We start from the raw sequence: 15,620 nt of genomic DNA on the forward strand, positions 1-15,620 counted from the left end.
CATGTGGGAATCCCTAGCTACCAGGCTCACTGAAAACAACAACAGTAGGACAATTGGAACTCACAACAGCAGTTTCAAAATACTAATTAACCTGAAACTATATACATACTGTGTGAGAGTGCAGCCTGGAACAGAACAAAATGGGCCTAGGAGGGTGGAGTTGGATTCTAGATCCCAACATATTTGGCAGAACTGTCTGTCCAAACCAACTATCACATTGGGTATCTTTCTCAAGGCAATAGTGAGATGTGAATTTGTGGACTGAAGACCACGTTGCAGCCTTGTAAAGTTCTTCTATTGAGGCTGACCTCAAGTGGACTACCGACACCATCATGGCTCTGACATTATGAGCCTTGACATGACCCTCAAGAGTCAGCTGAGCTTGTGCATAAGTGTCAGAAATGGACTGCTAGACCCAGCCAATTGGAAATTGTGTGTTTCCCGATTGCGACCCCCATCCTGTTGGGATCAAAAGAAAAAAAAACTGGGTGGATTGTTTGTAAGGTCTAGCCCATTCCAACTAAAAGGCCAATGCTCACTTGCAGTCCAAGGTGTGCAGTGCGCTTTTGCCAGGATGGAAATGAGATTTGGGAAAGAATGTTGGAAGAACGATCGACTGGTTCATATGGAACTCTGATACAACCTTAGGCAGGAACTTAGGGTGCATGCAGAAAACTACTCTGTTATGATGAAATTTAGTATAAGGTGGATCCACTACCCAGTGAGCTGAAGTAACAGCCACCAAAAACAAGACCTTCTAGTCAAGTACTTCAGATGGCAGGAATCAAGCTGCTCAAAGGGAGCTTTCATCAGCTGGGTGAGTACAATGTTGAGGTCCCATGACAAAGGCGGAGGTTTGACCCAGGGGTTTTGTCAACAGAAAACCTCTTATGAAGTGAACAAGAGGCTGTACAGAGATGGGCTTACCTTCCACACGGTGATAGTAAGCACTAATTGCACTGACGTGAACTCTTACAGAATTGGTCTTGCGACCAGACTTGTAAAGGTGTAGAATGTATTCAAGCAGGGTCTGTGTAGGGCAAGAAATAGGATCTAGGGCCCTGCCCTCACATCAGATGAAAGAATAACACCTCTTAGTAGAATCTTTCCTGGAAGCCCACAAGACCCCGGAAACACCCTTAGGAAGATGCAAGAAAATAAATTCTAAGCTCTTAACCTCCAGGCTGTGAGAGCCAGGGACTGGAGGTTGGGATGCAGAAGAGATCCCTCATTCTGCGTGATGAGTCAGAAAACACTTCTATCTTCAAGGTTATTCAGAGGATAACTCTAGAAGAAGAGGGAACCAAATCTGCCTAGGCCAATAAGTCATGGTTCCTCGGTCTTGCTTGAGTTTCAGCAAAGTCTTTCCTATGAGAGGGATGGGAGGATACGCATAGAGAAGACTGTTCCCCCAATGGAGGAGGAAGGCATCCAACACTAGTCTGTCAAGTGCCCTGACCCTGAAACAGCACTAAAGGACTTAGTGGTTGAATGGAGTGGTAAAGAGATCCACCGAGGGGGTGCCCCACTCCCAGAAGATCTTGCGGGTAACACTCATCTGGTGAAAGCCAAGTTGTTGGATTTGCCCGTCAGGTATGCGGCTCTGAGAACTATCCTGTTCTGGATGGCCCATTGCCACATCCCTACGGCCTCCAGACACGGAAGGTATGATCCAGTGCCACCCTGCTTGTTGGTGTAATACATTGCAACATCATTGTCCATTTGAATGAGTACACTTTGGTTGAACAGCCAATTTCTGAAAGCCTTTAGAGCATTCTAGATTGCCCGTAACTCCAGCAGATTGATCTGAAGATCTGATTCCTGAGCTGACCAAGCACCCTGGGTGTGAAGCCCATCCAAATGAGCTTCCCACCCCAGGTAGGAAGTATCTGTTGTCAGCACCATCTGGGGTTGAGCAATTTAGAATGGAAGTCCCACGGTGAAACTGGATTGAATTGTCCACCAGAGGAGGGATTGAACCAACTCTAATGTTACTCAGATGTCATCCGCTAGGTTACTGGAAACCTGACACCACTGGGAAGCTTGAGTCCACTGGACAGTTCTCATTTGTAAATGTATCAAAGGAGTGACATACACTGTGAAGGCCATGTGGCCTGGCAACCTCAACATCTGCTGACTGACTTGAACCCGAGTGACAAGTGTGACCAGAGTGTCTGCCCTCGGCACAGAGGGAAAGGCTCGCACCTGCTGTGTGTCTAGCAGGGCTCCAATGAATTCCAATTGCTGAACTGGGAGCAGATGGGACTTGAGGTAGTTTATAATGAACCCTAGTAGCTCCAGCACCCAAATAGTTCTCCGCATGAACTCCTGAGCACCATCCTTCGACGTGCTCTTCACCAGTCAATTCTCCATGTAGGGAAACACATGGACTCCTAGTCTGTGTAGCAGTGCACCAACTACTGCTAGACACTTGGTGAAAACCCTGGGAGCTGAGGCAAGGCCAAACAGGAACACATGGTACTGGAAGTGATGTGTTCTCACCTGAAATCTGAGATACTTCCTGTGACTTGGAAGTATCGGGATATGAGTGTAGGCATCCTTTAAGTCATAAGTACATAAGTATTGCGATACTAGGAAAGACCAAAGGTCCATCAAGCCCAGCATCCTGTTTCCAACAGTGGCCAATCCAGGTCACAAATACCTGGCAAGATCCCAAAAAAGTACAAAACATTCTATACTGCTAATCCCAGAAATAGTGGATTCTCCCCAAGTCCATTTAATAATGGTCTATGGATGTTTTCATTAGGAAGCCATCCAAACCTTTTTTAAACTCCGCTAAGCTAACTGCCTTTACCACATTCTCTGGCAATGAATTCCAGAGTTTAATTACACGTTGAGTGAAGAAGCATTTTCTTCGATTCGTTTTAAATTTACTACATTGTAGCTTAATCGCATGCTCCCCAGTCCTAGTATTTTTGGAAAGCGTAAACAGATGCTTCACATCTACCCATTCCACTCGACTCATTATTTAATAGACCTCTATCATATCTCCCCTCAGCCGCCTTTTCTCCAAGCTGAAGAGCCCTAGCCGCTTTAGCCTTTCCTCATAGGGAAGTCGTCCCATCCCCTTTATCATTTTCATCGCCCTTCTCTGTACCTTTTCTAATTCCACTATATATTTTTTGAGATACGGCAACTAGAATTGAACACAATATTCGAGGTACGGTCGCACCATGGTGCGATACAAAGGCATTATAACATCCTCATTTTTGTTTTCCATCCCTTTCCTAATAATACCTAACATTCTATTTGCATGCTGAGCAGAAGGTTTCAACGTATCATCAACGACGACACCTAAATCCCTTTCTTGGTCCGTGACTCCTAACGTGGAACCTTGCATGACGTAGCTATAATTCGGGTTCCTCTTTCCCACATGCATCACTTTGCACTTGCTCACATTAAACATCATCTGCTATTTAGACGTCCAGTCTCCCAGTCTCGTAAGGTCTTCTTGTAATTTTTCACAATCCTCCCGCAATTTAACGACTTTGAATAACTTTGTGTCATCAGCAAATTTAATTACCTCACTAGTTACTCCCATCTCTAGGCCATTTATAAATCTGTTAAAAAGCAGCGGTCCCAGCATAGACCCCTGGGGAACCCCACTAACCTTTCTCCATTGAGAATACTGACCATTTAACCCTACTCTCTGTTATCGATCTTTTAACCAGTTTTTAATCCACAGTAGAACACTACCTCCTATCCCATGACTCTCCAATTTCCTCAGGAGTCTTTCATGAGTTACTTTGTCAAACACCTTCTGAAAATCCAGATACACAACATCAACCGGCTCACCTTTATCCACATGTTTGTTCACCCCTTCAAAGAAATGTAGTAGATTGGTGAGGCAAGATTTCCCGTCACTAAATCCATGTTGACATGTCTCATTAATCCAAGCTTTTGAATATGCTCTGTAATTTTGTTCTTTAAAATAGTCTGTACCATTTTGCCCGGCACCGACGTCAGACTCACCCGTCTATAATTTCCCGGATCTCCTCTGGAACCTTTTTTAAAAATCGCTGTTACATTGGCCACCCTCCAATCTTCCGGTACCACGCTCGATTTAAGGATAAATTACATATTACTAGCAATAATTCCACAAGTTCATTTTTCAGTTCTATCAGTACTCTGGGATGAATACCATCTGGTCCAGGAGATTTGCTATTCTTCAGTTTGTAGAACTGCCCCATTACATCCTCCAGGTTTACAGAGAATTCATTCTCCGACTCGTCAGCTTTGAATACCATTTCTTGCACCAGTATCCCACCCAAATCTTCCTTGGTGAAGACTGAAGCAAAGAATTCATTTAATCTCTGCGCTACGGCTTTGTCTTCCCTGATCGTCCAGAAAGCATAGCCAATCTTGAGCCTCAATCATTGGGAGAAGAATGCCCAGGGAAACCATCCTGAACTTTTCTTTGACCAGGAATTTGTTCAGTGTCCTTAGGTCTAGGATGGGAAGCATTCCCCCCCCCCCCCCTGTTTTTTTTTTTTTTGAACAATAAGTACCTGGAATAGAATCCCTTCCCTTCTTCCTCTGGTGAAATGGGCTTGACCATGTTCCTCTGCAAGTACTTCAGGTGGAGAGGGGTCAGAAGAGATACCATAGGACTAGAAGTACCATGGATCCTCCTCAGATGCCCATGAGTGCTCCGTATTGGTATCAGCAAATACTCCTCATGGGAGGGCTGAGACCAAGCCTGCCTCGACAGAGAAGAATCATGTCCTTGTATGGAAGGGTGTTGAGGTGTAGGCTCCACTCTCAAATCCAGAAAAGCTTCCTCCATCAACATCAACAGAATGCTAGCATGGGTGGCTGTAGACACTGGTACTGCATGTGGTACCAGCGTTGGAGACCTCACCGCAGGCTGCGGACCTTGCAGGGCAGCATGCAGAGGCATGGCTGGTGCAAGCATCCCAGATGCCAATGCACTCTGTTGGAGAAGCCTCGCAAGATACTCCTGGAACCTGGACTGGATGAGCTCCTCAAGGGCTGACATCAAGAAAGGCTGGGGCATTAGGTCAGAGACAGCCTGATGAACCATTGGGCTCAGTGTGGGTGCCTGGTCCTTGCTGCATTGAGACCCCTGCATCAGCACCTCCTTGATAGAGGGAGAGTGATCCTCTTGGTGCCAATGCTTCTCAGGGACCAGAACTCTCAGTGCCCCTATGATCTCGGCACCATGGGTAGAGGGAGATTGATGCTTGTGCTTCTGGACCTTCACCCGATGCCGAGCATCGACACTCCTCGGTGCTGATGAGGACGACATTGAATCCCCACCCATCCTCGACATTGCGTCCAATGCTGACCAGTCCCAGGGGCTATGCACAGTGGCCAGTGTTGAGGCAGGTGAAGACTTACTTGATGCATACCCACTCCCAGTGGCAGACATGGGTCTAGCAGCCATGGGGACTGATGTATCTGATGTGCAAGTGCCGACTCTGATGTTGATGCCAATGTTGACGATTCAGACCGGGCTCCAAAGAATTTCTCTCTCTGAACCTCTCTGGACAGTCGGGTTCTTTTCTGCATACACAGGCAAAGAAGAAAGCTGGATTGGGTATGTACTGGCTCGAAACACTGGCAATATCAAGAATGGGTGTCCTTCCCAGAGATGGTTCGATTGCATCGAGCACAGTGCTTTAAGCCACTGGGAGCCTTCGATAACAAGGAAGGAAAAACTGCCATGGCCTAATCAAATGACTATATGGTGACACCAAAAAAGGACAAATCACCAGAAAAAATAAGGAGAGGAAAAATCCTAACCGGAGCTCAGGCCTAAGTAGGTCTCAGGAGCATGGGAAAAATAATAAAACTTAATAGTGGGGAAAAAAATCTAAAACTGTAAGGGAAAGGGATGAAAAATACTCCCAAAAAAGAAAAAAATCCAAAATAGGCAAAAACTACCCTAAAGGAAGGCACAAACTCACTCAAAAGGTAGCAACGCATCAGACGCTGTGAGGAGCCATGAACATCACGTTCTCTCCTCACAGTGGATGAGGAGAGACTGCTGGTCCCATGCTCTCGCGGCAGGCAGGAAGGTATTCGTGCATGCACAGTGGGGACACTGGTGTGTGCTCTTATAGTTGTATATGCTATGAAAGCATTCCGCACCAGGCGACGTGGATGGCATCACCTACATGTGAGTATGACATGGCCTGCTTGTCCTTGGAGAATATGTAAACCGCTTTGATTGTAACCACAAAAAGGCAGCATATCAAATCCCATCTCCTTTCCCTTTCCCTATCCCTTTGAACCTTTGTTGTCTGGGCATTGTATTTTACTAATCTACTTGTCCCAGCCTCACCTTTCAACTTTTCTTGTGTCATCTTCATCTGAGTTCTTTTCCAGGGTCTTTTTTTAATTTCTTCTTTCTTCTCCAGTTTTCCTTTGCTTCCTACATCTGATAATGATTGTTCCCTTTAATTGTTTTTTCTTTCTCTTCTGTATATCTCCACTCAGCAGCTAGACTTACACCTCAGTCTCCCCTTCTCTCACCCTCAAGTCCTCAGTTCCCCCCTTTTTAACATCTCGCCTACTTCACCTATGAGCTTTCCATCTTCCACTCTCCCCTCTCCCCAGCACAGGGCCGCCGAGAGGGGGGGAAAGGGGGGACAAAATTCCCCGGGCCCGGGCCTCCAGGGGGGCCCGGCGCCGGAGTCCCACCCCGCCCTCCGTCATCAGGACCTCGCACCTCCTGGGGCCCTGCAGCGCTTCCTGGCGCTCCCTTCCTCGTTGCGACACTCTCAGCTTCATTTTTCCCAGCCGCCCTGCATGTAAAAAGTTGCAGCGGCGGCGGCAAAAATGCAGGCTCGCCTCTTCTTTAAGCCCTTTCCCTTCTCTTTCAGCGTGCACTGATGCAATTTCCGGTTTCCGTGAAGGCAGCACAGTGCACGCTGAGAGAGAAGGGGAAGGGCTTAAAGAAGAGGCGAGCCTGTGTTTTCGCCGCCGCTCTAGGTGTTGTATTCGTGCAGGCATTTTTTTCTCCTGCTAAAGAGTCACTAAAACAGACATCATTTATGAGATTCAGGTGCTCAACACTTAGAGTTTTTATCTGCTTATTTATTTACTTATGACACTTATGTGCTGGAAACCTGAGGGCACAGCTGGGGCTGGGAACTGAAACTCGGGGGAGGGGGGTGAAAAGGGGGGTAAGTTGGGGCAAGTCACTGGACATGGAGGGGAAGGGAGGGAGGACAGGGAGCAAGGGAGAATCACTGGGGATGAGTAGGGAGGGCAGGGGAGCGAGGAGAGTTGCGATGGATGGAGGGGAGGGTAGGAGAAATGCTGGACATGGAAGTGAGGGAAGACAGGAAGGAGATGCACATGGATGGAGGGGAGAGGAGAAATTCTAGATATGGATGGAGGAGAGGGGAGAGTTGAAATGCTGGATATGGATGCAGGGGAGGGAAGAGAGGACATGAGATGAACATGGATGGAGGGGAGGCGAGAGAGGATAAATGCTGGACATGGATGGAGGAGAGGGAAGAGAGAGGAAGGAGATGCATCCTGACGGAGATGAGGGAAAGGGAAAAGAGGAGAAAAACTGCACATGGCTGGAGAAAATAGGCAAAAGCTGGATCCACTCTATACCTCTTCCAGTCAAGTCTGCGGAGGACCCAGCTTTTACCTATGGATGTAGGGCAAGAAATGAAGAAGAAAGGAAGAAAGTAAAGAAATAAATGGAAAGGAAACCCTGGAAGTGGAGTTAAGGGAGCAAATAGCAACAGAATCAGAGACTGGGACCAACATGATCTGAAATACAGTCACAAGACAACAAAGGTAGAAAAAAAATCATTTTATTTTCATTTTAGTGTTTGGAATATGTCCAATTTGAGAATTTACATCTGCTGTCTTATTTTGCAATGTATAGCAATGTTCTGTTTTTCTGGTATTGTGCTGCATGCAGAATCTGTATGCTAATTTGGTTTCTGTCATTTTAGGTATACTGGGGAGGGGTGGGTGGCTCTGAGAACTGGTCTGCACAGCTCCCTGCTGTTGCTAAGACCGGTCCTGTCCGTCGTCGACCGTCTGCCACCAGGCCGGGCCCCCTGCATTGAAATCACAGCGCCTCTCACCTCCGTGTGAAAGCGCTGCAGGCAGCAGCAGATCGCCTCCCTTCGGGCTTCCTTCCCTCTCTGTCTCCCACCTTCACGGAAGTTACGTCAGATGAGGGTGGGACACAGGGAGGGAAGGAGGCCCGAAGGAGGGAGGCAATCTGCTGCTGCCTGCAGTGCCTTCACATGGAGGTGAGAGGCACTGTGATTTCAATGCAGGGGCCCACTGGTGCGCGGAGGGGGGGCGGGTGGTGGGGGAGCGGTGGCGACCTCGGGGGGGGAGGGCCCGGAGGGGGTGGCCTTGTCCCGGGCCTGGCCCAGTCTCTCGGCGGCCCTGCCCCAGCCTTCATTTATCTTCCTCCAAATCTCATTTCCTCACCAACCCCAGCTATTACCAATCATTCAACTTCTCATCCCTTATATTCCAAACTGCACAGTAAGATCCCTGGATGCAAATCATCTATCCTCACCCTGGAAGGCACTCCTCTGCTTTTTTTCTTTGTGGCACCGAAATTTTGGAACAATTTACCCCCTCTTATCAGATCTGAGTCTTCTTTTGTAAAATTCATGCAACTTTTGAAAACTCACTTTTTTTCAATTAGCCTTTGGCTATTCAGTTTCTGCTTCTTGAAAATCATAATGCCTTTGGCCAGCTGGGCTGGTTCCTGTTATTGTAGAGTGCAACACTGTTATTCCATTCCCTGTCTTTGTCCTTTTGAATTAGTGGTTACTGTCCTGTCTATGTTGGTGTTCCATTTCCATCCTTTTAATGTTTGATTTTTAAATTGTAAACTGCTTTGGCCAACTTTATTGTAATAACGGTATATCAACATTTTTAATAAACTCTAAACTCCTGGACCCAGCCCCCTTTTTCTTTCTCTTACATGCTACCCAGTTTCCTCTTTCCCTTCTCAGATCTGTTCCTTTCATCTGATTGTTTCCAGTGCCTCTCAACTCTTTTCCACCTTCTCCTGCTTCTTCACCCCTTCCGCTTTCTTGCTCTGTCTCTCCCTCCAGTTTTCTCCTAACTCCCTCCCTCCACACTTTTCCCTTCTTAGCCTTTCTTCTTCCATTTTGATCCCTTCTCACCACTTCCTTCCATCTTTTCTTTCATTGTGACCCCTTCTGTCTATTGCACTCACTCTCTCTCTTCTCCCTCCCTACCTGTACTCTGAACCCCTTCTCACCCTCTGCCTTCCCCCATTGTGTCAGTCCCTAGCCCCCTCTAAGCTCCGGCATCAGAGTCATCTTGAAGCTCCAACCTCCTTCTCTCACCTGCCTCCCTGTCCCCCAAGCTTCAGGTTCAGCCCCCTTCTTCCAGGACAGCACTAGAACCCTTCTACATCCATCTCTTAACATCTCCCCTTTTTTCTATCCCCAGACTTCTGTTAACTCCAAGCTCCTTTTTCTCAGCCCTAGCATCAGACCTTTTTCCCAGACCTAGTATGAGCCCCCTTCTGCCATCCCCATCACCTATCAACATCAGCCCCTTCTGCCATCCCTAGCTGTGTCAGCCCCTAGCTGCAATCTCCAGCCATGTGTCAACCCTCAGACCCCTTCTGCCAATTTCAGCCCCCCTTGTTATTCCCCTTCTACCATGTAAGCCCACAGCTCTCTTCTTCCACCCCCATCCCCTGTATTAGCCCCAGAATCAATTTTTGGAGAATAATTTGTGGGACTCCTGGCACAGAAGGGAATAATCAGTCAGTATTGTGAAGCAGGCAAAAAGTCAGATTTCACTGACTGACTTTTGTATGATTTTGAATCAGAGCACTCCTGGGATTCAGATGAGGAACAAGGGAGTTTCTTGGAGAGGTCCTTTGGATCCCTACCCCCACCCCCGCTACCATGAGAGATGCAATTCCCAATAAGAGGAGCTCTCATTCATGATTTTTGTATAGGAGATGGCTCAGGACATAACATTTCTGTTACAGATAGCGAAAGAGCCCAGGGCAGAAACATTGTCAGCCTTATTTTCGAAAGTGATGGGCGCCCAGATTTTGATCCAAATCGGGAGATAGGCGCCCATCTCGCAAAGGCGCCCAAATCGGTATAATCGAAAGCCGATTTTGCACGTCTTCAACTGCACTCCGTCACGGGAACGAACAAAGTTGACGGGGCCGTGTCGGAGGCGTGGTGAAGGCGGAACTGGGGTGTGTTTATCAGCCGAGGAGAGATGGGCACCTTCGGCCGATAATCGAAAAAAGAAAGGCATTTTAGTGTGAATTTAGGTCACTTTTTTTGGACCCTTTTTTTCCCACGAACAAGTCCCAAAAAAGTGCCCTAAATGACCGGATGACCACCGGAGGGAATCGGGGATGACCACCCCTGACTCCCCCAGTGGTCACTAACCCCCTTCCACCAAAAAAAAAAAACACTTTAACAACTTTTTTTCCAGCCTGTATACCAGCCTCAAATGTCATACCCAGCTCCATCACAGCAGTATGCAGGTCCCTGGAGCAGTTGTTAGTGGATGCAGTGGACCCAGGCCCATCCCCCCTACCTATTACACTTGTGGTGGTAAATGGGAGCCCTCCAAACCGCCCCCAAAACCCACTGTACCAACATTTAGGTGCCCCCCTTCAGCCATAAGGGCTATGGTAATGGTGTACAGTTGTGGGCAGTTGTTTTGGAGGGGGGATTTGAGGGGCTCAGCACCCAAAGGAAGGGCGCTATGGACTTGGGAGGTATTTGACTTTTTTAAAAATTGTTACAAGTGCCCCCTAGGGTGCCCGGTTGGTGTCCTGGCATGTGAGGGGGACCAGTGCACTACGAATCCTGGCCCCTCCCATGACCAAATGCCTTGGATTTGTTCGTTTTTGAGCTGGGCGCCTTCGGTTTCCATTATCGCTGAAAAACGAAACCGCCCAGCTCAAATCCGCACAACTCCGATGCATTTGCCAGGCACAAACCGTATTATCGAAAAAAAAGATGGGCGCCCATTTTTTTTCGAAAATACAGTCTGTCCTGCCCCTTCACGTACCCATTCTTGGACATAGACGCCCATGGAGATGGGCGTTCGCGTTCGATTATGCCCCTCTGTGTATCCTCCAATTCTTCAAACCCCCTAAAAAAGCTGTGACAGTACCTGTTTCCAGAATCCTGAAGGCTGTACGGATGAGAATGTGAGAGACCCCCCCCCCCTGTATTTCTTATCAATAAAAAAGTCAACCCTGTGTACAGAGTCCAGAAGGCTCCAGGATTTGACAAGCAACCACTTTCTCACCAGATGGATGAATCTGCTCTTAAAAGAGCCAAGAGTTCCAAGACTATCTCCTCGGTGCACCTTGGGAAGGAGACTCAGACGTTGGGGTCTTTTGGGTACAGACTGTTTCAGAATGCTATGCTCTTATCCTAAATAGCATCCTATCAGCTCTTCATGTTGTTGTGGAACATATAAGGCAATTCTGTAACTTATGTGCCACTCAGAGGTGCCAAAAATGGCAGGTATGCACGAAAGTGCACTAGGCGCCATTCTATAAAGTTGGCCTAAATGCTATAGCATGTAACTGCAAGGTGGGGCATATACATGGGTGGACTATGGGCAGGCTGTGGGCATGTCTCCAGTTTGTGTACCTTACTACTAGTTATGCTTTCCATGGTGCACTTAAGGACACCCATTTATTCCTGCCATAGGTCTGGCATAAATAGTCACGCCTAAATTTTGGCATTCCAGATCAGGTTTACACTAGTATTCTATAATAGCATCTTGGTGTGCAGATGCTGTTATAAAATTAATGCTCTGCCTATGGCATTGGTGTGCCTCACTAGAGTGTTGTGCATACAGGGTGGGGCAAAAAAAGTAACCTCCTAGAGTTTTTTTGCCATTTTCTCAGCAACTGCTTTGAATTTCTGCTTAGAAAATTTACATACTTATTTAGTAATCGTACTTACATATTACTATTAAACAACATTTAATTATCTTATACTATATTGATGTTACTGACATTTTAACATTACTACCTAGTGATTTTTGTGTTTTAAAAATGTTTGAGCTAAAACACAGTAAAATAACGTCATTCAAATGAATTTTGCAGTCACTGTGAATGCTCTGTCCACCCCCAGCTTTAACAGAGGTCTTCAGTAGCTTTAGGAAATTCCTAATACCCTTGTAGATTGATCTCTGTGGCAGGCTGTCCCAGATCATCTGCAGCACTTACTTGAGTTCGCCAGTTGTTTGGAGCTTTGGGTGGAGCTTGCAATAGGCCTCCAACATTGATCCCCAGACAAAAGTCTACCTTTCATTAACAGTAAGCTGGTACCCCATTTTTTTGTTTTTTCAAATAATGGTAGTTTTACAGTGCAAACATTTTGAAAATGAGAAAATCGCTGGGTAGTCATGCTAAAAAGTCTGTAATTTTTCCTGCGGAAATCTCGGGCCCTTGCTGATTTCTTACACTTTAAGTTCATGCTGACCTCCTTCCAATCTGCTCTTTTACGTGCCAAACAGGATTATTATATCCAACTGACCAACTCTCTTGGCTCTAATCCTCGACTTCTCTTCACCACATTGAACTCTCTCCTCAAGGTGCCCCCTCCCCCAACTCCTCCTTCATTATCTCCTCAGACCCTTGCTGAATTCTTTCACAACAAGGTTCAAAAGATAAACCTTGCTTTCTCTACCTCACCACCTCTCCCTCCACTAGTCCGTTCCCCTCTCTCTCCTTCCCCTCATTCCCTTTCCTCCTTTCCTGAAGTTACTATTGAGGAAACTACACTTCTCCTTTCTTCCTCAAAATGTACCACCTGTTCCTCTGATCCCATTCCCACCCACCTTCTTAATGCCATCTCTCCTACTCTTATTCCTTTTATCTGTCACATTCTCAACCTCTCACTTTCCACTGCGACTGTCCCTGCTGCCTTTAAACATGCTGTGGTCACACCTCTCCTTAAGAAGCCTTCACTTGACCCTACTTGTCCCTCTAATTACCGACCCATCTCCCTCCTTCCTTTTCTCTCCAAATTACTTGAGCGTGCTGTTCACCGCCGCTGCCTTGATTTTCTCTCCTCACATGCTATTCTTGACCCATTACAATCTGGTTTTCGCCCTCTCCACTCAACCGAAACTGCGCTTACTAAAGTCTCCAATGACCTATTACTGGCTAAATCCAGAGGTCAATATTCCATCCTCATTCTTCTTGATCTTTCTGCTGCTTTTGACACTGTTGATCACAGCATACTTCTCGATACCCTATCCTCACTTGGATTCCAGGGCTCTGTCCTTTCCTGGTTCTCTTCCTACCTCTCCCTCTGCACCTTTAGTGTTCACTCTGGTGGATCCTCTTCTACTTCTATCCCTCTGCCTGTCGGCGTACCTCAGGGTTCTGTTCTTGGTCCCCTCCTCTTTTCTATCTACACTTCTTCCCTTGGTTCATTAATCTCATCCCATGGCTTTTCCTACCATCTCTATGCTGATGACTCCCAAATCTACCTTTCCACCCCTGATATCTCACCTTGCATCCAAACCAAAGTTTCAGCGTGCTTGTCTGACATTGCTGCCTGGATGTCTCAACGCCACCTGAAATTAAATATGACCAAAACCGAGCTTCTCATTTTCCCCCCCAAACCCACCTCCCCGCTCCCCCCGTTTTCTATTTCTGTTGATGGCTCTCTCATTCTCCCTGTCTCCTCAGCTCGAAACCTTGGGGTCATCTTTGACTCTTCTCTCTCCTTCTCTGCTCATATCCAGCAGACCGCCAAGACCTGTCGTTTCTTTCTTTACAACATCCGTAAAATCCGCCCCTTTCTTTCCGAGCACTCTACCAAAACCCTCATCCACACCCTTGTCACCTCTCGTTTAGACTACTGCAATCTGCTTCTTGCTGGCCTCCCACTTAGTCACCTCTCCCCTCTCCAGTCGGTTCAAAACTCTGCTGCCCGTCTCATCTTCCACCAGGGTCGCTTTACTCATACTACCCCTCTCCTCAAGACCCTTCACTGGCTCCCTATCCGTTTTCGCATCCTGTTCAAACTTCTTCTACTAACCTATAAATGTATTTACTCTGCTGCTCCCCAGTATCTCTCCACACTCGTCCTTCCCTACACCCCTTCCCGTGCACTCCGCTCCATGGATAAATCCTTCTTATCTGTTCCCTTCTCCACTAATGCCAACTCCAGACTTCGCGCCTTCTGTCTCGCTGCACCCTATGCCTGGAATAAACTTCCTGAGCCCCTACGTCTTGCCCCATCCTTGGCCACCTTTAAATCTAGACTGAAAGCCCACCTCTTTAACATTGCTTTTGACTCATAACCACTTGTAACCACTCGCCTCCACCTACCCTCCTCTCTTCCTTCCCGTTCACATTAATTGATTTGATTTGCTTACTTTATTTATTTTTTGTCTATTAGATTGTAAGCTCTTTGAGCAGGGACTGTCTTTCTTCTATGTTTGTGCAGCGCTGCGTATGCCTTGTAGCGCTATAGAAATGCTAAATAGTAGTAGTAGTAGTAGTAGTAATCTAGTCCTAAGTGCTTAATGCTTTTTACTAAAAGGGCGCCATAAGCATTTATTTGTCTTTATAAAATACTAGCAGAAATTTGGCAGAAATCGTACCTACATTCCTGGTGTTGACATTACACCTACTCTTGAGCAGCCCTAAACACTAGTGCATATTTCAATTTGTAAATCCCATCTTTACCCATACTCCATTCAAACTCCAGCCCTGAGCATGTCTTCTGTACAAGTACATACTGGCTTGCAGTATATATCAGGCAAGACCTAGTTCTATAAGAGCTCATGTACACAAGTAAATCAATATTTTTTTGTATAAAAATAGTTTATAAAATTACCCTCACATGAACAATACTACTGAAATATCTAAGTGAAAATTTTTTATAAGATCGAATTATCTGAAACAATTACTTTCCTTTTAGCTTACAGGACTTTTTCAGTTTACTGTCCGCTTGGCATTAGAGTCAGAAGCTAGATTTACTGCAGTAGAAAGGATAAATTATTATATAAAGGTAAGTTTGTTTCCAGCCGGTAAAAATTATAAGCCTGTTTTGTTGATCTGGACTTTAATTCACTGTCACATATACTGTCATAAAATAAACACATGTGCATTTATAAATGTTGAGGGCGATATTAAGCAATGTGGACAGCAGATAACTTAAAAAAGTTATGGATATTTAAGCAGAGCTATGTTTTCAAGCGTGAGCACTAAAAATGCCACTGCCAGCTTAACTTTAAGCATATGACTAGGGGGCATGTGGTGTGACTTGCTCAGGAATGACAGCATGATTGAGCAGCTTCCGCCGGTAGGCGTTATTTAAACTAATAACATAGGGCCCTGTTTACTAATCTGCTTATTTTCGAAGGAGAAGGCCGGCCATCTTCCGACACAAATCAGGAGATGGCCGGCCATCTCCTAAACCCGGCCAAATCGGTATAATCGAAAGCCGATTTTGGCCGGCTTCAACTGCTTTCCGTCGCAGGGCTGGCCAAAGTTAAAGGGGGCGTTTTGGCAGGGTAAGGAAGGCAGGACGGGGGCGTGGTTATGTGATGGCCGGCTTCGGCCGATAATGGAAAAAAGAAGGCCGGCT

At 46.5% G+C, this 15,620-nt stretch overlaps 1 protein-coding gene across 1 annotated transcript in view; it reads left to right on the forward strand.

The window, feature by feature from the left end:
* LOC115469687 (multidrug resistance-associated protein 5-like) overlaps positions 1-15,620 on the forward strand; it is a 416,281-nt gene that overhangs the window by 312,509 nt on the left and 88,152 nt on the right. The window contains 1 exon segment of the mRNA XM_030202474.1: positions 14,952-15,041. Within this exon segment, the coding sequence (XP_030058334.1) occupies positions 14,952-15,041 (90 nt within the window).

The sequence above is a fragment of the Microcaecilia unicolor genome, chromosome 4 (assembly GCF_901765095.1).
Source record: "Microcaecilia unicolor chromosome 4, aMicUni1.1, whole genome shotgun sequence".
NCBI lineage: Eukaryota > Metazoa > Chordata > Amphibia > Gymnophiona > Siphonopidae > Microcaecilia > Microcaecilia unicolor.